This window comes from Balaenoptera ricei, chromosome 9 (genome assembly GCF_028023285.1).
Source record: "Balaenoptera ricei isolate mBalRic1 chromosome 9, mBalRic1.hap2, whole genome shotgun sequence".
Classification (NCBI taxonomy): Eukaryota; Metazoa; Chordata; class Mammalia; order Artiodactyla; family Balaenopteridae; genus Balaenoptera; species Balaenoptera ricei.
In genome coordinates this window covers 51,968,642-51,990,846 of record NC_082647.1, presented here as the reverse complement: position 1 = coordinate 51,990,846, position 22,205 = coordinate 51,968,642, and the positions used below count along the sequence as shown (strand labels likewise).

General features: G+C 42.0%; 1 protein-coding gene across 5 annotated transcripts in view; it reads right to left on the bottom strand.

The window, feature by feature from the left end:
- The window catches only part of OSBPL3 (oxysterol binding protein like 3), a 205,129-nt gene that overhangs the window by 4,000 nt on the left and 178,924 nt on the right, over nt 1–22,205 (bottom strand). For 4 of the 5 annotated variants that reach the window (XM_059933759.1, XM_059933758.1, XM_059933762.1 and 1 more), the window contains 6 exons: nt 16,449–16,512; nt 13,401–13,479; nt 11,829–11,973; nt 8,755–8,899; nt 4,991–5,117; nt 3,168–3,290 (listed from right to left, as the gene is read on the bottom strand). In XM_059933759.1, coding sequence (XP_059789742.1) covers nt 3,168–3,290; nt 4,991–5,117; nt 8,755–8,899; nt 11,829–11,973; nt 13,401–13,479; nt 16,449–16,512 — 683 coding nt within the window. Of the gene's footprint in view, nt 1–2,524; nt 2,932–3,167; nt 3,291–4,990; nt 5,118–8,754; nt 8,900–11,828; nt 11,974–13,400; nt 13,480–16,448; nt 16,513–22,205 lie in introns of those variants that run through there. The other variant, XM_059933761.1, reaches the window with a different exon arrangement.

Here is a 22,205-nt window from a genome sequence, read left to right as displayed (position 1 = left end):
ACTTAGAGGCTGTGAGGAATGGGTGCTTCTGAGAGAAGTGGGTGAGGGCAGAGTCTGTCCTACAGAGAACAGGGCTGGGATGACAGCCACCAGCTGGGGTACGGCCATGTAAAAGTTACAAATCAATCACGTTGTTCAAATCAAGTGATCAATTCACAGTAAAAAGGAAAGGATTCGGAAGGAATTGGAATCACAGCCTGGAGTGAATAGCCTTGGTTCACTATTCTAGGCATAGATAATATACTACGTAGATCCAAATTCAAAAGGTACCAAAGAGTGGAGAGCTGAACGTTTTCTTCCTACCCCCAGCCTCCCAGTTCTCTTCAGAGACAATGATCTTAGCAGCTTCACTCAGAGAAATTCCACGTGTGTGAGCATGCACGCATGCACACTCACGCTCCTCTATTTTTCATTCAGTGGTAGCCCTGGATGGTCTCCCACTCCTTGAGTTTTTTTTTTTTTTTTTTTAATAAATTTATTTATTTATTTATTTTTGGTGCATTGGGTCTTCATTGCTGCACGCGGGCTTTCTCTAGTTGCGTTGAGCAAGGGCTACTCTTCGATGCGGTGCACGGGCTTCTCACTGCGGTGGCTTCTCTTGCTGCAGAGCATGGGCTCTAGGCCCATGGGCTTCAGTAGTTGTGGCACGCGGGCTCAGCAGTTGTGGCTCGCGGGCTCTAGAGTGCAAGCTCAGTAGTTGTGGCGCACGGGCTTAGCTGCTCCGCGGCATGTGGGATCTTCCCGGACCAGGGCTCGAACCCGTGTCCCCTGCATTGGCAGGCGGACTCTCAACCACTGCGCCACCAGGGAAGCCCACCCCTTGAGTTTTTGACATAACATATATATTAGAGATCCTTTTCCATTGTCACAATAAGGTCAGCAAACTACAGCTCAAGGGCCAAATCCAGCCTTCGGCCTATCTCTGTAATACCATTTTACTGGAACACATCATGCCCATTCATTTAAGTAGTGTCTATGGCTGCTTTCACATTGCACAGCAGGGTTGAGTCATTACTACTGAGGCATCATGGCCTGCAAAGCTAACAATATTCACCATTTGCCCTTTGCGGGAGAAGTTTGGTGACTCTGGCAAAAAGGGCTTCCTTTTTTTCTTTTTAAACAGGTGCATGATAGTCCATTGTGGGGATGGACCATGATTCAACAAGTACCCTACTGGTGGGCACTGAGGATGTTGTTTTCAACCTCTAGTTATTATAAACAAAACATATGTTATTCTGTATGTGCACGAGATTAGTCATATTAAAAATTCCTATAAATTGAACTTCTGAGTCAAAGAGTATGCGCACTTGTAAGGTTGACTGATATTGTCATGTGTTTCAGAAACAAAAGTGAGGAGTGCCTATTTTTCCACATTCTCAGGAACATAGATTTTTATCACAATTGTTTTTCTCTTCCAATAAACGGATGTGTTTACAATAAATCAATCTGCCTATCAGATACTTTACTATGAAACAAAGATGACTATCGCTGCCAGAGCTGTAGTTTCCACTTGAAATTTCCAGTGATGTTTTCGTGGCTCCTCAGTGAGTGTCAACGGAAACGTCCAAGTCCCCTCTGTCATCTCTGCCAGCTTCTAATTGGAACAGTTCCCGGATTGCTACTGCTGAACAATTCCCACCTTTTCTCACAGTTTTACTTGCCACATCTAATACTCTGATAATTTTATAGACAATCAAAAGGAAAAAGAACTGCAGCTGTGTTCGGTCCTTGTCCGTTCCAGACATAATTCTTACATGGTTGCAGTGACAGCCCAGATAACATTTTATAGTTTGCATTTACATGTTAGTTCATTTCCCACAGAGCTCCACAGACTGTGTGAAGTCATTTTTGAGGTTTTTACATCAGATCAAGTTGATAAATCTCCTTATCTAGTTCTGGAGACAGTTTGGTTATCCACAATTTTTAATGATCCTAAAAATACTGTAATGAACCTCTTTAACAGATATTACCAAAATGAAATGATCAGTCTGTTAGTCTATCCATTTACCTATCCCTTGCCTTTATCAAAAAAAAAATAATAATTTAAGTTGTCTTATTTTTTAAATGTTTAAATGAAGTTAGGAATATTCTGGGATAAAACTCTGGCCTACTGATCTTCAATCACTCATATTCTGAGTTTGTGAAATGATCAAAATCCACATCAACTTTAGGAGAAAGGACATAATACTTTGGGGATAAAACATAACTTGTTGCTATTTTGCTGTTTGGGAAATATATAATTTTATTGATGCAGCTGATAGATTAGTTGCTAAATCCTCCTAAAAGTGTTTCTGTTGTCCATTAAAAAATAATAACAACCAAAAAATCCCTGCAAACAACAACAAAATCCTGAAAAGAAGACTGGGGGGAATAGGTAGGGCAGGAGCTGGCTGCTTTTCTACCTGTGATTGTTCCATTGCTGATTTAAAAAAAAATGAACAAACTAAAAACCCCTAAAACCATATCAAGCCCTGGCCTGTAGTCAAGAGAGCCAGGCCCCAGTCTGGGACATTCCACTGGGTCTTTCCACAGATCACCCATGTCCCCTGGGCCTTCGTTTCTTTGCAGTTAAAATAAAAGAGGGGGTGAAGGGCGGATGATCTCTGACGCCCCTTCCAAATCTTTCAGTCTGTTCTTAAGACCCTCCTAGCAAGCTATTTTTAAAATAATACTAAATGTTCCAAATCCAAGCCCCAGTATATTGGAACTTCTGCAATTCAAGAATTAGATTACTTGGAAGTTCTAGTTTGGTGAAGAACGGGGTGATAGCTAATTATCTCCATCACTGTGTAGAATCTACCCGTTTGGGGGACCAACCTTAGACGTGGCTTGAATAAGCTGGCCTGGTACTGGGAGCTGGGTTTGGTTGGTCTCGTTGCTTCTCCCACAAGCACTTACTGAGCACCTCTGTGCAAAGTCCTGGGAGAGGCCCTGGGAGAGACCAAGGAACGCAAAAAAGGAGGGCTGAGCGGGGCAGCCTGGGGGCAGTGTCCCCACAAAGTCAGGCCGTCACAGAGGAGGGATGTCACCACTCTGAAGCAGGAAAAGGGCCGAGAACACTCTCTCGTGGGGAGGGGACACCCCAGTCTGTTCTCTTCACGCCAGAAGCATCAGGCGTCGCCAGTGCCTGCCAACAATGACCCGCACGACCCCGGCTGCACACACACCTGAAAAACCGCGGCTGGTGCTCCACCTTATTTTCTTCCAAGACCCGCCGCCTTTCTCTCTGCAGCTGTTCAATCCTCTGCTTTTGTATTTCGGCCTCTTCTAAGCTCCCTTCTTCTAGAAACCTGAGGCATCGAGGACAAAGATAAAGGAATAGGAACACCAAGGAAATGTAACAATCATTACTATTAGAACTGCATGTGTGCAAGACTGGATACTCAGAATACTCTCCTATACATAAGCCCCCTCCTCAACCCTTAAAACATTATTTGGAGGTAATGAGGGACAATATTGTGTTCTGAATTGGTGATACAGACATGGTTCAAAAAATTATATCTGTGAAAAGGAATCTGGGGCAAAATCTCCTTCTCATTCCCGTCTGCAGTTCTACCTGTTTCCTCTCCATCCCACCCACGTTCACACGCCCCACCGCAGGTAATCCACCGTTACCAGTTTCTTGTGCATCCTTCTAGAGATTCCTGATTCGTATATAAACACACATTAATATATATTCTTACACCTCCCTCCCTTTTAAGAACATAAACGGAAGCAGGAGACACATACTGTCTATACTTTGGTATCTTGTTTTGTTTTCCTTTTTACTTAACCATGTATCTTGGAGCTCATTCTTGGTAGTACACAGATCTTTTCACTTTTAATAGATATATAATATTCAATTGTGTGGATATACCTGCATTTATTTAAACAATTCCCTATTGATAGACATTTGGGATGTTCCCAATTTTTTACTGTTAAAATTAATGCTGCAGTGAAGGACTGTATATATCTGTCATTTTGCACATGTGTTAGTATATCTCTAAGGAGACGGTTCTAGAAGTGGAATTGCTGGGTTAAAGGGTGAGTTTGTAATATATTTATTACCAAACTGCCCTTTATGGGGATTATAGCAATTTACATCTCCACCAGCAATGTTACTGAAGTGCCTCTTCCCCGTAGCCTCAGAGTGCATCAAACTTTTGAGTTTTTGCCATCTGATAGGTAAAGAGATGGTATGACAGCGTGGTTTTAAAATTTTGCAGGTTTTTTTCAGTAAGACTGAGCATCTTTTCATATGTTTAAGGGCTACCTGAATTTCCTATTTTGTGAACTGTTCATTTCCCTATGTCTATTTTTTTTTTTAATGGATTGATCTTGATTTCTAGAACCAATTCATGAAGTAAGCTGCAAGTATAGATTTCTCAGTCATTAATCTTTTGACTCTGGGTATACATTTTATTTACTTTACCATGAAGAAAGGTGCTGGGTTTTTTAAAATAAAGTCAAATTTTATCAATTTTATTTTATTTTTTGCCTTCTTGGTTTTGAGTCTTAATTAGAAAGGCCTTAGGAGAGAGATTATTCTTTCTGTTTTACAGAGTTGGAAACTGAGGCTGAGAAAGGTTAAAAGACTTAGCGTATGCGACACAGCTTGTCAGCAGCAAACCTAGGATCAGAAGTTAGATTTCAGTGCACCAAAATAATTTAAATTCGAGGGGTGGGGAGCTGGATGCTTTTACTCTTTCAAATACAGAGTAAGTTTTTCTTATTGCTGTATGCAGTGAAACTCTTTAAAAAAAAACTTTTTTTTTTTTTTTTGTATTTCAATAGAAATGGGGTTCTACTGACGAACAAAGGTCATGCCACACACAGATCTAAGCTGGGCTCCGTTCCTCCCACAAGATGGCTTAAAGTCTCCCTAGATCTCTGCTCTTGATGACAGAATCTCTCTCTCTTAGGCTCCTTTGGTGGCCTGGGAGATGTTACCAAGACTTTTTACAAAGAGTTTCAACATCTCTAGAGATAAAGATCTGAAAAAAATCCTTACCTTTGGTCTGGCCTGAATCGAGTGTCAGTAGGTGGTAATAAAGACTTTAACAATGGATCCATTTCATTCAATTCCAGGGCAAACTGTGTGAAGCCATAATACTGCTCATAGCCTTTTGGCATGGGATCTAAAAGAAAAAGAAATCATTCATCTCTAACTCACACTGCATTCACATCATATCTTAATTCCTTCACCTTTTTCATCTCAGACCAGCTACAATTTTTCTCTCTCAGCTCTAAACTCTTCCATTTCTATTAAAATATTCTGGCTCACAAAGAGGTGCTGAATTTTTCTCTATAAATTTTCTTCTCTATAAGCTTCCTTCTACCTACAAGGATAAGGCCTTCTTTGTGTGGTCCTATAGCAAATTTATTAAATACCAAGAAGTTTCTATAGAATTTAAGTTATAAAAATAATTTGTTACTAAAATAAACATGTTAAGAAGAACTCTAGGTCCATTTTTCCTGACTAACAAGACTTTCACTCTAGAGAATCCGTTTTTCATTTAAGAGATGTCAAATTCTCCTGAAACTCTGTCTAGTACCTAGAATAGTGTTGGACCCACACCAAGAGGTCAACAAATATTATTCTGTACTTCCAATCCTGCTCTTCTTTTCACCAATGCTTGGCCCCTCCAAATCTTACGTATTTTAATTTTAAACCACCTCAGCAGAAGCCAGGAATAGAGATGGGATTATAATGGCAGAAACACTGCCAGCTGGAACCAAAGGGGACGGAGAAAACGGGACTGAATGAAGCAAGGCTGCTGGACTACTGTTATTTTACAGATGGGACCAGAGAGCTGCGCAGCTGCAAACATGCATTGCCTTCAAGAAAAGGGAGGGGCTTCCCTGGTGGCGCAGTGGTTGAGAGTCTGCCTGCCAATGCAGGGGACACGGGTTCGAGCCCTGGTCTGGGAGGACCCCGCGTGCCGCGGAGCAACTGGGCCCGTGAGCCGCAACTACTGAGCCTGCGCGTCTGGAGCCTGTGCTCCGCAACAGGAGAGGCCGCGATGGTGAGAGGCCCGCGCACCGCGATGAAGAGTGGCCCCCGCTCGCCGCAATTGGAGAAAGCCCTCGCACAGAAACGAAGACCCAACATAGCAATCAATCAATCAATCAATTAAAAAAAAGTGTTCTTTTAAAAAAAAAAAAAAAAAAGAAAAGGGAGGAATGACTCTGAAGGTGATTCAGAGGTCATCAGGCTGCCACTCCCACCACAGGCCCAGACTACACAGACTCAGGGGACAAGGCTGCTTCTACTCCTCAAATGGCAAGGCCGCTGTGCAGCTTCCACACGCCCGGCGGCCACCAGCCAGAGCCCTGGGGGGGTTGGGAGCCAGGCAGAGTCCCAGTGGGCCCAGAGGGCGGGGCATCGAGCCAATGAGGATGATCTCCGGTTTTCAGATCAACGGCCTTTGCCGTGCTAGGTCTTGGACTCACTTAGGCCCCGGCATCCCTTTCTTCTTTCCTCTTTCTCCCTTTGGAATGGGAACGTCTATCCTATGCCCATCCCACCACTGTGTTTTGGAAACACAGTTCGGTTTCACAGGCTCACAGCTGGAGAGGATGAATCATACCTCAAATCTCACCCGTACCTGATTTAGATGATATTTGGATGAGACTTTGGACTTTAGAGTTGATGCAGCAATGAGTCAAGACTTCTGGGGCTGCTGGGGTGGAATGCACATATTTTGCACGTAAGAAGGACATGATTTGGGGAGGCCAGGGGCGGAATGTTATGGACTGGATGTTTATGTTCTCTCAAAATTCATATGTTAAAGCCCCACCCCCAGAGTGGCTGTCTTTGGAGATGAGGCCTCTGGAGTAACGAAGGTTAAATGGGGTCAGAAGGGTGGGCCCTGATCTGGCAGCCAAGCCACGAAGAAGACTCCCACCAGGATCCGAATTTGCCAGCACCCAGCCTCCAGAACTGTGAGCAAATGAATTTCCGCTGTTTAAGCCACCCCGTCTGTGGTGTTTGTTACAGCAGCCCAAGCAGATTAATGCAGGCGTATTGCCCTAACTTTAATTAATTGTTAACTTTAATTTAACTGTTAAGTGCATAGCACATATCCTAATGCTTTCAGCCATTATGAAGGTTTGACTTCCTTCCCCCTTTTCCCCCAGCTGCTTCAAGCACTTAGCATCACTGTACACTCCCTAGGGGATGAATCCAGCTAAAAGTCAAGCTAAAAATACCCAAATTTACGTATTGGATAAATCAAGTGTAGACTAATCCAATCCACTCGTAGCCTTAGCTCTAGCTGTCCACATATACAAATGCTTTCCACGAACTTTTCTGAAGACCCATTTTCTGAAGCTTCAGAAGTCCACTTTGTCTAATTCTAATTCTCTGTGGATCCTAAGCATAAAAATAATAGCCAACTTCCTACTGTGCCTTCAAAAATCCATCCCAGTCTCCCAATCACCAGAGTGGAGACAGTGGTTTTTCTTGCAGACAGGCCAGGGATGCTCATAGCCAAGGCAGAGACATAAAGTCAATGAATAACAACAATAGCAACAAGAATAACAGCTTACACACTGTTGTCAAGGTACTACTTTAACACCCAGGGCAGATGGTAGCTCTCATCTGTGATACATTCTTTAAGCAAAGGAGAGCAAGTGTCTCATTCATAAAATGCCATGCGTGCCTCTGAACCTCTGAAGCTAGGAAGGCGGCCATGGTGCCAAGTCATTCTAGCTTTGTGGCAACCTCTGCGACAGTGGAAGATACGGCTGCTACCCGTTGAAAGAGACATTGTTGCTTGCCCACTCTACAATCATCTCCCTTTCTTACTTGCTAATGGCAAACTCATCTGTCTGGGTGTCACTGTACACTCCCTAGGGGATGAATCTAAACTCATCTGAATCTCTCCTGCCGACCCAGTTGCCCAGGATTGGTTAAGGGATGGGTTTGGACCCACTTCAGGTTGATGAGATATGAAGACACATTTGCTGAAGGATCCTAGGAAATATTTCATTCCTGAGAAAAGACAGTTACAACAGAAGAAATCTCTTCTGTCCTCCCTTCTCCCCTGCTTAGTGAGCTGTCACAGGGGGATATGATATTGAATCGAGGCAACCATTTTGCATCCATGGGAAGAAACATCACCACCATATTGGAAGTGGCAGATGGGTCCTCAATGACCTGTGTTCTTGACACAGGTAACCTGCCTGTGTAACAACCCTGGGGCCACCCCCTGCCATTTGTTGTTAAGTGCATAGCACATATCCTAATGCTTTAAGCCATTATGAAGGTTTGACTTCCTTCCCCCTTCTCCCTCCAGCTGCTTCAAGCACTTAGCATCCTTCTAGAATTACAGGAGAGACTGGAGCGTCTTATGGTATTGGGAGAGTCTAGGGGACTCCTAACTCTTGTACGTCATTCTACTTTTCCAGTAAGAATTTTCCCTTTATCTTTACTCTAGAACGACTTCTTGTACCTCACTGATATTCCTTCATAGTGCCCAGTATAGGTGAAGGAATGATGTGTGTTGACTGGAAGACAGAGTGACCACGGATTAGCAATGGCTTTGTTCTGGGATTAAGAACCCAGGACCTATCAACCCAACAGAGGTATTGTTAAGCATGAGGATGAGTCTGAGATATAACTAGGTGAATGAGATGGGCCAGTAGCTCCAACATAGTTCAAAGCAGGTAGAGGCTAGATACACTGAACGGACACTGACGCCCACCCACGTGCGGTTCCTCTGGCCACGTCCCGCCTCCTTTTGCTTGGGGCTGATTAACCCAGATACTAACTCGCTCTCCAGATACAAGTGGATGAGGAGGAGCCACCGCAGTAGATGCTCTCATGCCATTTCCCAAACAGCCGATGCACTGCTTTTCCACGCTTGTCAAATACTGTACCTTCAATCTCATGGGCATTAGTGCTCCAGTATTTTGCCTAGGAGTCAAATGAGAGACATCTGTTTAGTGTTTTGGGGTCAATTTATTACAGATATTAAGAGAAAACAAAAGAGGAGAGAAAAAGTACCGTAAGAATGATTCTCTGCTACATATATGGTTTGCTAGTTGTTTTTTTTTTTTAATCATACTTTTAATTATTTAATGAAAAGTAAAAAGCTAGCACTTTATTTACAGTTTGTAACTCAACCACCAACATTTGTGTAAGACACAATTTTTTTCGACTTTCACTACATGCATAGTAGAAAGGAAAGGCTCAGTTCTCACACATCCACCTAGTAGGGGCTGGCCCTTAGCACCCCCTCCGGAACAGCTATTTCCTGGCTGTCACTGTGGCTCTGACTACTGCAGTTTAAAAGAAATGTAACTCATGTAATTTTTTCTCTGAAGGAACTAGACAATCCTTTGTAAACCAACGAATTTTTTTAACCGAGTTTGTAAACCAATCAATTTTCAGTTCCTCCTATTAGTTTCCCCACCCCCCCACCCCCCTCAAGCCAGATCTGTTCACCTAACTTACAGGAACCTTATACAACCCGTATTCCCACTATGAATTGGTCCTGGTCTGAGACCAGCTCATCTTGGCTCAGCCTTGTGTGTTTTACATGTACAGTACCACATTGCAGCCAGCAGAGGGAGCTCTAACTCCCTAGTGTTGATTTTTTAAATTCTCCCAATTACCTGGCTGCCCTAAAAAATCTCTGCAAAAGACCAGAAGGCATTACTCCATAAATCAAAAAATCCTACTACTATTTTCAGCCAAAACAGAATCCACATTTGGAAACCAATAAAGTTGAGTGACATTTCCAGGCCATATCTGGTAGACTGGCTTCCCCATTCCAACCAAGTCTGTGGTAAACATGGGAGGAATGGCAGAGTACAGCAGTATCCCAGAGCTGAATCAGAAAGGTAACAGTGAGTTCTCTAGTCATGTAAAGATGGGGGACAGGGGAACAAACACTGTCCAGGCTCTTCAGTTTATTCTAAAGCAGGAGTCAGATTTCCTCTTTAGAGATATTTGCCAACAAGTCCAATGATGGGAAACCACAGAGCAAGGCAGTCATGTTCCACAGGCAACGGCTGCCTCTGCTTTCAGATTCTCTTTCAACACCAGAGGCACGTCCAGTGTTCTAATTCTGTTCATCTCTCATCGCTATGAAAATTTGTTCCCTGGTCCTCAGTGGACGAGTACCAAGTGGTTGGTAGAAATGGGAGTGGAGCACACTTCCTTGGGGAAAATTCTGAGAACAAGGCAGCTCTCACCTGGATATCTATCTATATCTATCTATCTATCTATCTATCTATCTATCTATCTATCTATCTATCTATCTATCTCCCAGTTATATATGTCCCTGCTCCAGGTTGCCTTTGCTTCTTTTTGTAGAGAGCTTAGATGAAGCTTTCATGGCAGGGTCATTTGTATTTTATGCCAAGTCACTACCAGCTTATGTCTATCTACAACCCAGTTTGACTTATAGGATATAATAAAGACCCCCATCCACCTCTCCATAATGTCCCCCACCTGCTACAGGTGGTACAGAGAGGTACCGTGTGAAATTCCACAGTTAGAACCTAATCTCTTGGCTTATGACTTTGATCTTAATTAAATGCAAATATTCCTTGAGGAGGGTAGCACTTTAAGGCCATTTTGTATACATGAGATTTTTAAGGACAAGAGGGAATTTCAGGGGGAAGAGAAGTTGGGGAGAAGGGCTCAAATCAAGGAAGTTGGACAGTTGAAAAGGTAAGCAGAGTATTCCAGGCTCTCTGCCCCAGGAGAATCTGTGAATGTTCATGAGCCTCTGCTGTGTGCCGGGCACCACTGCCAGGCACTGGCCACAGCAGTGGGCAAGACAGACCAGGCTTCTGCTTTTCTGGAGTCAGGAACGGCAAGGAGGGTATGGGGAACAGAAAATAAGCAAGTAAAGCAACAGCGAGCAAGCTAACTGCAGATGGTAATGAACACTCTGAAGAAAACGGGGTATGATAGAGGGTGACTAACAAGGTGGATGGAAGGATCTGGGGAGAGGGGCCCGAGCAGAAGGAAATGGAGAGAGAAAAAGAAGGACAGTGCAGCTCGAGGATGGTGAGCAAGAAAGGGAATGAGGGGTGGCAGGAGCTGAGGTTGGAGAGGAATGAGGGTGGGGTGTGTGTGTGTGTGTGTGTGTGTGTGTGAGTGAGTGAGGGGTGGTGGGGGTGAGGAGTGCAGACTCTGTAGGGTCTCGTGGGCCATTGGAAGGATGCAGGCTTTTGCTCTGAGAAAGAGGGAAGTTGTCAGAGGATTTTGGTCAAATATGGCGTGACTTGCATTTTTAAAAATTGTGGTAAAACATATATAACATAATATTTACTGTTTTAACCATTTCTAAGTGTATAATGCAGTAGCTTTAAGTACATTCACAATGTTGTGTAACCATTGCCTTATATATCTCCAGAACTTTTCATCTTCCCAGACTGAAACTCTGTACCCATTAAATAATGACTCCCCATGCTGTCCAGTCCCCAGCCCTTGGCAAGCACCATTCTACTTTGTCTTTATGGATTTGGCTGCTCCAGGTACCTTATATAAATGGAATCATATCTGTCCATTTGTGTCTGGCTTATTTCACTTAGCATAATGTGTTCAAGGCTCATCCGTACCCTAACACGATGACATGTTTCAACAGGGTCCCTCTGGCTGCCACACTGAAGACAGACCATAGGGGGGTAACGGTGGAAGGAAGGAGACCAGGAGGGGCCATGGCCCTGGTCCAGGTGAGAGAGGTGGGGCTGGGACCAGGGAGCACCTGGCATTGCTTGTCCACTGGCACAAAAGTGAAGGTGAAAAATTTCCCAAGACACCCTGTGCCCTCAGGTCCAGCTCTGCCGAGGCCTGTCCAGGGCCAGAGCTACCAGGCCACCCAGGTTACCTTTATAAAGTTCACTTTGCAGTGGCAGGAATCATCATTCAGGTTCTTGATAACAATCTCTCCATAGTGCTCGATCCACCTCTGCCCACTTAAGATGTTATGGATGCAAGAGGTCACTTTGTTCCACTCAAAATGATCTCCAAAACTAAAGGAAGAAAAAGTGAAAGTAGCAACTACCAGAGCAGCCAGCAGCAAATGCAAACAAGCACTGCTATTTAAAAAACGAGTCCTGTAATGAATTACTCATTCCTTCATTAATGGAACCAACACCGATTGAACCGTGCTGGGCAGTCTAAGAGCTTTCACCCTCTCAGGAGGCTGGGAGGTGGGTGAAGGTCAGACCCTGGAGGCTCCCAGAGGCTCCACGAGAAGCTGGGGGTCTCCTGGAACAACCCACTCTGTCCTTTGCCAGAGGAGACGTGTCGAAAGTCACCAAACTATGAAAGGAGAGTGGCAAGGGGAGGGTAGAGGGGTTTTCCACAGTGTGCTCTCTACACACATACATATGTGTGCACACACACGAATGTGTACATACAGGCACACACATGTACATATATACTTATGTACATACACGTGTAGGTGTGTATATTTAGGCACATATGTATACAGGCAGATCTCGCTTTATTGCGTTTTTTACAAGTTGAAGGTCTGTGGCAACCCTGTGTAGAGCAAGTCCATTGGCAGCATTCTTCCTACAGCATTTGCTCCCTTCATGTCCATGAAGTATATAAAACATAACTTTCATAAGCAATGGGAAACCAAAAAATTCATGTGGCTCACTATATTGTAATATTTGCTTTATTGCAGTGGTCTAGAACCAAACCCACAATATCTCTGAGGTGTGTCTGTATACATACACACACACATATATATTTTGCATATTAATCTTAAGATACATATATCTTAAATCTTTTACAATGAGAAGGTATTCAGATTTGACTTATGGAGTTAAATAATAATTATGAGGATAATGGTAACAAGACCAAACACTTAAATGACACATAATATGTGCCAATTACTATTTTAAGTGCTTTCCATATCTGCTTAACCTTCGCAACAGTCTTATGAAGTAGATGGTTTATTATCCCTGTTTCATAGATGAGGGAACTGGTGATCAGAAAGGTTAAGTAACCTGCCCAAGGATTTGCAACTAGTAAGTAGTGGTGTAAGCACGAGTCCCAGTAGCCCAGTTCCAGAGGCCGTAATGATTACCATTTTGCTTTATGAGTAAGTACCAATAATCCCTGAAGATCAAGGCCATAGCTTTTTTTAAAAATTTTTTTGACAGTGAGGCAGGACAATAGTGTTCAAGAAATATTATCATTCTTAACTGTGTTAGAAAGTAGAAATGTATTTTTTTAAAGCCTCTACTTGGGAACTTTGGTGTCCAGGAAGCATTTCCATTAGAGAGAACAAAAATGTGAGACTGTCAAAATGAAGAACATTTGAAGCTACTGTCAAACACATTAACAGAAAGAAACACACTCAGCACCATGGGGGCCAATGGGCATCCTGCTCCTAAACCTTGGCCCTAAATTCTATAAAGCTCCTAACCACAGAAGGAGAACTTACGCTGGCAGAGTCACATGGGTTGTGCCAATGGGAACAATTTCCATGGATTTGCCCCAGAATTTGTTCTTCCATCTCATGTCTGAAATGAAATAATACCAAATATTATATATTTAGCAGGAGAGCTAGGTAGATCAAAGTGTTCTTAGGCTGGATAAATGATCAATCACAATATAGGACAATCTCTTCATAATAAAATTCATTATTATTCAATATAAGTAGCAACTGAGTACCTGGAACAGAATCAGAGAAACTAAAATTATAAAGTCCCTCCCTTGGAAGAACTCACAGTGGGAAAGGCATACAGAAGTGAAAACAAGTAAGGCCCCCCAGAGAGGCATGGGCCATAACTGGGTATGTTGTAAGGTGAAATGGAACCAGAGAAGAAGGAAAGCCCAACATGCTTGGGGAAGGCATCAGAAGAGGCTTGTCTAAAGGGGCCGCTTAAACTGGGCTTGAAGAATAAACAGGTCACTAGGCAGAGAAAAAGCAGTTTAAGGCAGAAGACATGAGAAGACACGAGAGAACAGGGTGTGGTTCTGTCCTCTGGGTCTCAGACTGTTTAGAGAGAAGAGTAGAAAAACAGCTTGAGTGCAAAAAGCAGCGGCCTCTACAAGCTTGGCTAAGAAGTCTCAATTGGGTGCACTGGGGGAAATAAGGTTTTGTTTAGACAGAGAATTGATGTGATTAGATACAGACTTTGCCAAGATAACTGGCAGCAGTATGGAGAATGGAACAGGAGCAGGAGAGATGAGAAGCAGGTGACCTGTATGCTCAAGGGATAAATGAGGATGAAGTGAACCAGGACAGTGGTGGTAGGAATGGAGTAGAAGGGAATGATCCTGGAACCATTAAAGAAGCAGAGATAGAACTGGGTGACAAATTAGACGCAGATTGTGAAAGATGGGGAGAATTTGTGGATGATCTCAGATTCTTCCAACTTGCATGAATGGTAGTGCCATCAGGGAGACAGGGAATAGAAAAAGAAGGACAGAGGCAGATGATCCCTCTGGCTGCTGGGTGACAATACACAGACCATAGGGGAGCAAAGGTGAATGCAGGGAGGACAGTAGGGGGTCATGGCTGTGGTCCAGGAGAGAGGTGGGCTGGGACCAGGAAGCTCCTGGGCACATATTACATGATTCTATTTATATGACATGTCCGGACTAGGCAAGTCTATAGGGACAGAAAGAAGATCGGTGGTTGCCTAAGGATGGAAGAGCTTGACAGAAATTGGAAGGCGGGGGGTGGGGAGCCATTAAAAGGTGGGAAAAGAGGTTTCTTCTTGGAGTGATGAAAATGTTCTAAAATTGATTGTAGTGATGATTGTACAGCTCTGTGAATATATGAAAAACCACTGACTTGTACCTTTTAATTAGGTGAGTTGTATAGCATATAAATTATATCTCAATAAGCTGTTACCCCCCAAAAGACAATTGGTTGTTTAAAGCAAATTAGTAACAATGTATGACAGGGTTTATAACATATGTAAGTAAAATGTTTGTCCACAATAGCAAAGGTTGCGGAAGGGGAAATAGAAGTAATAGAAGCTTACTTTTGTAAGCTTCTTTTGCTATATGTTAAGTAGCATAATACCACTTGAAAAAGAGACTGTGATATGTTAAAAATATATAATATGAATCCTAAAGTAACAACTAAAAAATGGAACAAAGAAGTACAGCTAATAAGGCAACAAAGGATATACAATGGAATCATAGAAAATAATTAATCCAAAAGAATGTAAAAAAAAGAAGAAAAGGGGAACAAAGAACAGATGCAACAAACAGAAAACAAATAACAAGAGGCCAGATTTAAATCCAATTATGTTGATAATCACAATAAATGTAAATGATCTAAACAACCTAATTAAAAGGCAGAAAAATGTCAAAGTGGATAAAAAAAAGCAAGATTTGGCAGTCGTGGGCTTATGGAGACATGGGATTGCCCAGGAAGAAGCTGATGAAGAAGAAGCAAAGGGAGTGTAGGAGAAAACTCTGATTGATGTAAGGAGCACACAGGAAGTACCTGAAGAAGACCCCTCCCATTACCTAATACCTAACTTAAAAAAATAAAAATAAAGTGCTAACAAGGTCAATGACACAGCAATTAGAGGAGGTTAGAGATCTTTTGGGAATTAATTCCAGAGGGTTTCGGTGAAAGAGAAGTCTCCAGTCAAGCTTCAATTTTAAACTTTAGTAGCAAAGACTCAGAAAGGAAACAATGGTACTTGTAACCTAAACTGGTAATATTGCGTTCAGAGAGAGAAACTGGATGGCTACGAACTGGAATGGGGGAAGGAAATTTTTTCACAAAATACTCTTTCTTATCTTTTAAATTTTATAGATGCATTAAAAAAAAGGCAGTGTGGCAAATTAGGTGTTAACCAGTTAGCAGAGAAAAATCTTTTAAAAAACTAACATGTGCTCATTGTTCAAAAACCTGGGATGCTCAAATTTTCTTTCTATAGCACCTTCTGACTTTGGAATAAATAATTTAACAAAATTAATTAATCCATTTAGGAAATATTTGCAGCCTTATCTATGCTTCAGAGCAAGCCATCCCTTCCCAAATTCAAAATATAATAAACTGAATACAGGAACAACCCCAAACTGAAAAAAAAGTCAGTAACGTAAAATTTCAGAAATAAAATTTAAAGCTTTCAAAAGCAAAAGAACCCTCTGTTGTCTAGAATCTGATAAATAACTGTAAATATTTAATGTCTTGAAATACATGAGGCATTTCAAATGGCCGTGGAATGCGATAAAGGAAAAATTATAGCAATAAACAATGGTGCTGGCCCAGACAAAGACTGAGGATTTTTAAAGAAGAGAACAACTAAATTATCCTCCAGAATCTTGAATTATGAAGTCGACAAATGGCAGTTATTGTTCAGAGGTGAGAGGCAAGAACATCAAGTGGTACAGTTTCTTCCAATAAGGCCCAAGTCCAGGGCCCACTTTTGATCTTAACAAGCATTTACAGTAGGTTCCTGAATAAAATAAATTATACCATTACACAAAATGATAGAAGTCAAATATATTAGCACATTACCTTGCCAGAAAACAAAATTTCCAGACTCAGCGTGACATGCAGAAATAGGTGGATGGTGGCTGACCTGATGGAAACAAAGGCGAAGAAACAAAAAATTAACTTTTGTGTCTCATGAAATCCATTCTTTCTCCCTTGCACTGAGATGTAATACAACTGCAGCGTCTAACTGAATGGAAACTTGTTTAGTTTCCCTTCGATAACTCTGTCCTCAAGAGGGTGCTCCTGACATAGTCAGCTCTGTCTTGCTCAAATTTGTCAGGAAAAAGCCTGTGAATGGAAGCCTCCAGAAGCCTGGGGAAAAAGCAGCCAAGTGATGAGTGATGAGGGTAGAGACGTGTTTTGAAAGACATGAAAACAAAAGCAGAGATGCAAGGGCTGCCCACTTATAAATCATCTAATCTGACATTAGCTACCAAAGTCAAAATCAATGCTATTCTGAAAGTACCCACAAATGTTTTAATTAAGATGTCAAATAGTAGAACCTTTTAAATGTTACGTAAATATTCCTAAGCAACACACAAATGCTCTTTGGCTCAGCAGATTTTACTCTTTTGAAAACTCTGCATCACATAGTCCAGCCACTTTTTAAATCATTGACAAGAAGACGAATCCAAGATAGTTTTTTTAAAAAAAAAAAGTTTTTATAAAAAAAGAGCTAAACAATTATGGAAGAAATGTTAGTCAATTGCTAAGAAAAAAATTTTTGTTCATTTTTGTTCATTCTTTGTTCATAAAAATATCTTGAGTAAATATGCAATTACATTCTAGAAAAGAGAGTCCTGTGTAACAGAGACTGTAGCTCATTTCCCTGCCTTTATCACTGAGGTCATTACTTCTGTTTTATTCACTAATGAAGAAGCTAAAGAGAAAATGACTCCTCAGTTAATTTCCTCATTATCTCAGTAACATGCAAGGCACGAGAGCAGTATATGTGCTGTTATCATAATTCAGCATTAGTAAAACCAGAGTAATGCTGCTAGCGGTGTTTCCAGAAATTTCTCTGACTTAGCTGGTTCTTAGCAAAGGTATCTTACGTTTAGGGCATTTGGGCCAAAGCCAACATATTACATATGAGGAGACTGAAACTAGAAAGACTAAGTAACAGCAACGTTTCCCAAACACACTGATAGGGAAGAAGTAGAGGTAAAACCCAGCATTTTTGGTTTACAGATGGTTTTCAAAAAAGTTTCCAAAAAAAAAAAAATCCGTAAGCAGCCACACCCTGTTTTCAAACATATCTTATCAAGAACTCAATATACTCAGAGCCCGGCTTGAGGTGAACAGGTGTGGCAGGAAGTGGGGATGACCAATCCACAACCACTCGCCTTGCTCTGGACCCTGGACTGCAGTGAGGAACACAGTTTAAGGACCACTTCTGTGGCCCTCCTCCAGGTGGAGAACGGCAGGGACAGGATAATCGTGAGTCACGCCACACACACGTTCAACTGATAGGAGTGCAATGGTGCCAGCTTGGCTCGGAGAAAAGTAGGGACAAAGATGTCAACAGGGCAGGCATCTTTCAGATCTTGATGAACATAAATCCCACATCCAATATGAGGTGGGAGGTGCACATTTACCATCCCTTGATGGTCTTAATTCTCAGAGGCCTCTTGAGAATGTGAGTCCCCATCCCGTGCCTATGGGCTTTTCAGCTCAAACACAGAATTAGAAACCTCACTCCTAAAATGCAACTCTCTGCTTTCCTTCATCGTCTTCTTTTTCAATCCAACCCCCTGAAGATACTTCATATCACAAACCGCTACACCCCTGTTTTCCCTTCTTTTCCCACTAGCTCTCAACAAAAACAGTGGAGTTAACTTTTAAACCTCAGGATCATAAAAAACTAAACTAGGGCAAGACAATACCAACCCCTCACTTCTTCACTCCACCTGCCCTATCCAGCCCCAGTGGAGGGGAGAGGAGCTATGGCATGTTCCCCTGCCCCATAATGTGGGCATATTTTAAAGTAGATTATTATAAAGTAGATCATATTCATTCCCACAGAAATTATGTAGTAAAAAATGTAAAGATCACAGCCTTTATCAAGAAATTGGCATTTTATAAGTCTGGCTAAATATAAACATCAAAGCAAAATATAATACATAAAAACTATAAACTCTTCTGTAATAATTTAAAATCCCATAATACAAGGATAAATATACTGTTCATATGAATTATAAAAGAAAGCCTATCATACCATAAAGTATACATATGTCCCATAAAATGCTTATTTGACCTTTTAAAATGATTGTGTCAGATTAATGAATCAATGCTTAGCAAAGCGCCTTTAGATGGGGTCCAAGGGATGTTTTCTGAATGCATTAATCTCAACATTGAAATATCAGTGATTTGGCTTATTTCTTTCTGGCTTAAAATGGCCTTTGGGAGTGATTTATTTGGCGCACATGGCTTTTCAGAAGTTTACAAAGCTTTCCAGGGAAATTAAATTGATGCCTTATTTTTCTTTGATATATTTCCTCACAACAGGTTATTTATTCACGAAACACTTCTGAAGCCTCTGCCATGTGCTGCATGAGTGTCAGAGAGTGAGGGAGAGCTTCTGGAGTCCCACAGATCTAGAACCTAACTGTGCAATAGCATCTACTGGCTGTATGACCTTGAGTGTGTTTTAAAACCCTCTGGGCCCCAATTACCTCATCTGTAAAATAGGGCTAGTACCACTGACTTTGCAAACCCAAAAAGACAACACATGGAAAGTGCCAGGATCATATGCTGGTATGGAGTAAGCAGAGATTAAATTTTAACTTTTTGTCATAAGTGGTATTTCCACTTAGCTCTCACGGTCACCTTGTGCCTTCATTACCCTTATTTTATAAATTAGGAAATGGGTTCTTTCCAGTGAAGAGCCTGCCCAACGTTACACAGTTAATCAGTGATGAGGGTAGTGTTTTAAACCCAGGTCCTCTGATTTCAAATCCAATGCTGTTTCCTGCAATGCCTCCGCTGCTCCTCAATGGCTGCTCTCAAAGTTGGGCTCTGGTCCCTCCCCAGAGCCTCGGCACACCATTAAGGTCCCATCTCATGGATACTTGGAGAAGGAATCTTCTGAGTCTGACCTTTCCAACCTCTCTCTCATTTATTTCTTTGTAAAATGAGGTCTGAGAATCCCTCTGGCTTCAAAATGCTATCATTCTAACATCTGTTTTCTTTGAATCCTAGCATCAGAGGCGGCAGTGGATGCCAGACAACTGGAGAAGATTCTATGAAGTCTTTGATTAATTTTAATACCCACGGAAAGGGGTAATTCACAGTTAACCATTTAATCTTTGTTGACGGTAATCTCTCTAAAATCTATTGGAATAGAGAATAATGTGCACAATCAAACCTGTGTTTGCTAGTATGGGATTTGGTTGAGTTTCTCTTCTCATACATTGTAACCCAGGCATAGAAAGGCACTAGATTTTGAGTCTGAACTGATTCAGCCCCGCAGTAGACACGTCTGTTAGCCTGCTAGCTAAAGCCACTTTAGACTAGTTTTTTTAGTATCTCTATCACTTCCTCTCCATTCCAATCAAATAAGAGCAATTTCTGACTGGTAAGGATTCTCAAACATTCAGGAAATTAGTTTACATGGTTTTTATTGTGCAAATATTTATATGTATCTTTTTTTCTACAATCCCAAAGTCAATGAGTTCCCATGGTAGTTAAGAATTCTTGTAATTTATTTGTGTATCTGAGGTCTTTCTTCACCCTGACCTAATCATTTTTGATTTATGCTTTGAGAATGCACTTTATATGAGGTGGGTGGTAAGGAGAGGAGAATACGGGTCAAGAGTGCATTTCAATATGTGTGTAATTTGTAGGTTTTTCTTCTTCAGATTTAGAAAAATAAACCCTTAAATACATCAATTCTGCAGCGGTCCAGAGACATAACTATAGAGTCCTCCTAGTTCTGGACGCGTCTCTAACCATGAAGCGCTGCTTGTGGAAAAGAGAACAAGTGGCAGGTCAAAAATCACCCATGGAGGGGACCAAGGCATTCATCAAACATTTGCTGATTGCCTGTGATGTGTCAGGCACTGTCTTAGTCACTGTGGATACAATGAGAAACAAAAGAAACAAAAATCTTTACCCTCCTGGAGTTTACATTTTAGTGCAGAAGTGGGTGAGACAGACTATTAAACAAATAAGCACATAATTTGTCAGTAGTAACATGTGAAGGAGAAGAAAGCAAGGATGAGGATGGAGGATGGGGGATGGTGAGTGGAAGTATCATATCAGACAGGGTGGTAGGGGCAGGACTCTGTGATAGAAACCTCTGAGACTAAGAGAAATAAGGCAGTTAACCGCACGGATAGCTGGGGGAAGTATGTCCAGGTCAGAGGACACAGCCACTACCCAGGGCTGACAAATACCCGATATGTTTTAGGAGAAGCAAAAAGGCCAGCATGGCTAAAGCTGAATGAGTCAAAGTGGGAGGAGGCATGACATCTGGGGGTGGCATCTTGGAGGGCTTTGTGGGCCATAGCCAGGACTTGGGATTTGATTCCAAGCGACTGGGGAAATCGTTAGAGCAATCACTCTGGCTGCTGAGTGCAGAACTGGCTATGGAAACAAGAGACCAGTTGATGAGTCTGTCGCCACAAGCCCAGTCACTGATGCTGATGGCTTGGGCTTGGTGGCCAGCACCAGTGGGGTGGCAGTGAAAATGGCTGGTTTTGGAAGGAAGATCCTAGGATTTGCTGATGAATAGGATGTGGATTTTAAGAGAAAGCTATTAAGGAGGATGCCAAGGATACTGGCCTGATTTGGGGGAGAATACAGCTGCCAATTATTTTCTCTTCCCCTAAGTTCAGAGTTAAGCACTTATTTGATAAATACACGGTTTCTTTAAAAGAAAACAAAAACCAAAAACTACATTAAGTAATGACTTGACCTAGAAATGCAGAAGCACTGGTTTAGTCACCTTATAGTTGATTTATTGCTTATTTTATTTGAACAGCTTGAATTTCCCCTGATAATGTCTTTAAACAAGCTGCCACTTTAATCAGAAGTAAATAACCCTGCCTACTAGTAGATAAAAGAACTATTCAGACGGGTGATGTGGGTGTGCACGGGGGGGAAGTGATAAGTATGGTATTTTTAAATCCAGCCAAGAATGTTTGTTCAGAGTTCTGATGAGTAACAGAAAAGGAAGAAGGGCTGAGCCCATGAAGCAGAAGAAAAAAGACTTCATTTGACTCTCTTACATTTTAGTGACTCAATAAATAACTCTGCTCAGCTTTTCTGTCAGAAACTCAACAGTAGTGGCTGGGTGGGTAAATGGTGAAAATGGCTTGAACAGTGACCTGACAACTGAAGTTCCAGGTAATTAGGAAAAGCCACTTTTAGACAATAGCTTAACTGCTTATCCTTTATAGACACCAACTTTTGTACTTTTGTTCCCAAAGGTACAAAACAAAGAAGCAGAGCAAACTGAAACGAGTTTTCTCACCCGTCCAGTCCCTGATGAAGCTCCATCCAGGCTGCCCGAGAACCAAGGAGGAAGAACCTGCAGGCAGGATCCTCGGTCCCTGACAAAGGAAAGGAAGTCCTTTCCTTCTGGATTCCCTTGGAAAAAAAAGGAAACTCCTCCCCTGAGAAGGTGGAACAGGCAGAGGTTAGTACATATGACGGGAATGTTTATGATGGATTCCTGAATGTTTCTTGTTCACAAAGGCCACTGCCCAGCCCACAATGGGAGTTGAGAACAAAGTCCTACGTGAGTTTGGAGGATGAAAGGTTTACATGACAATG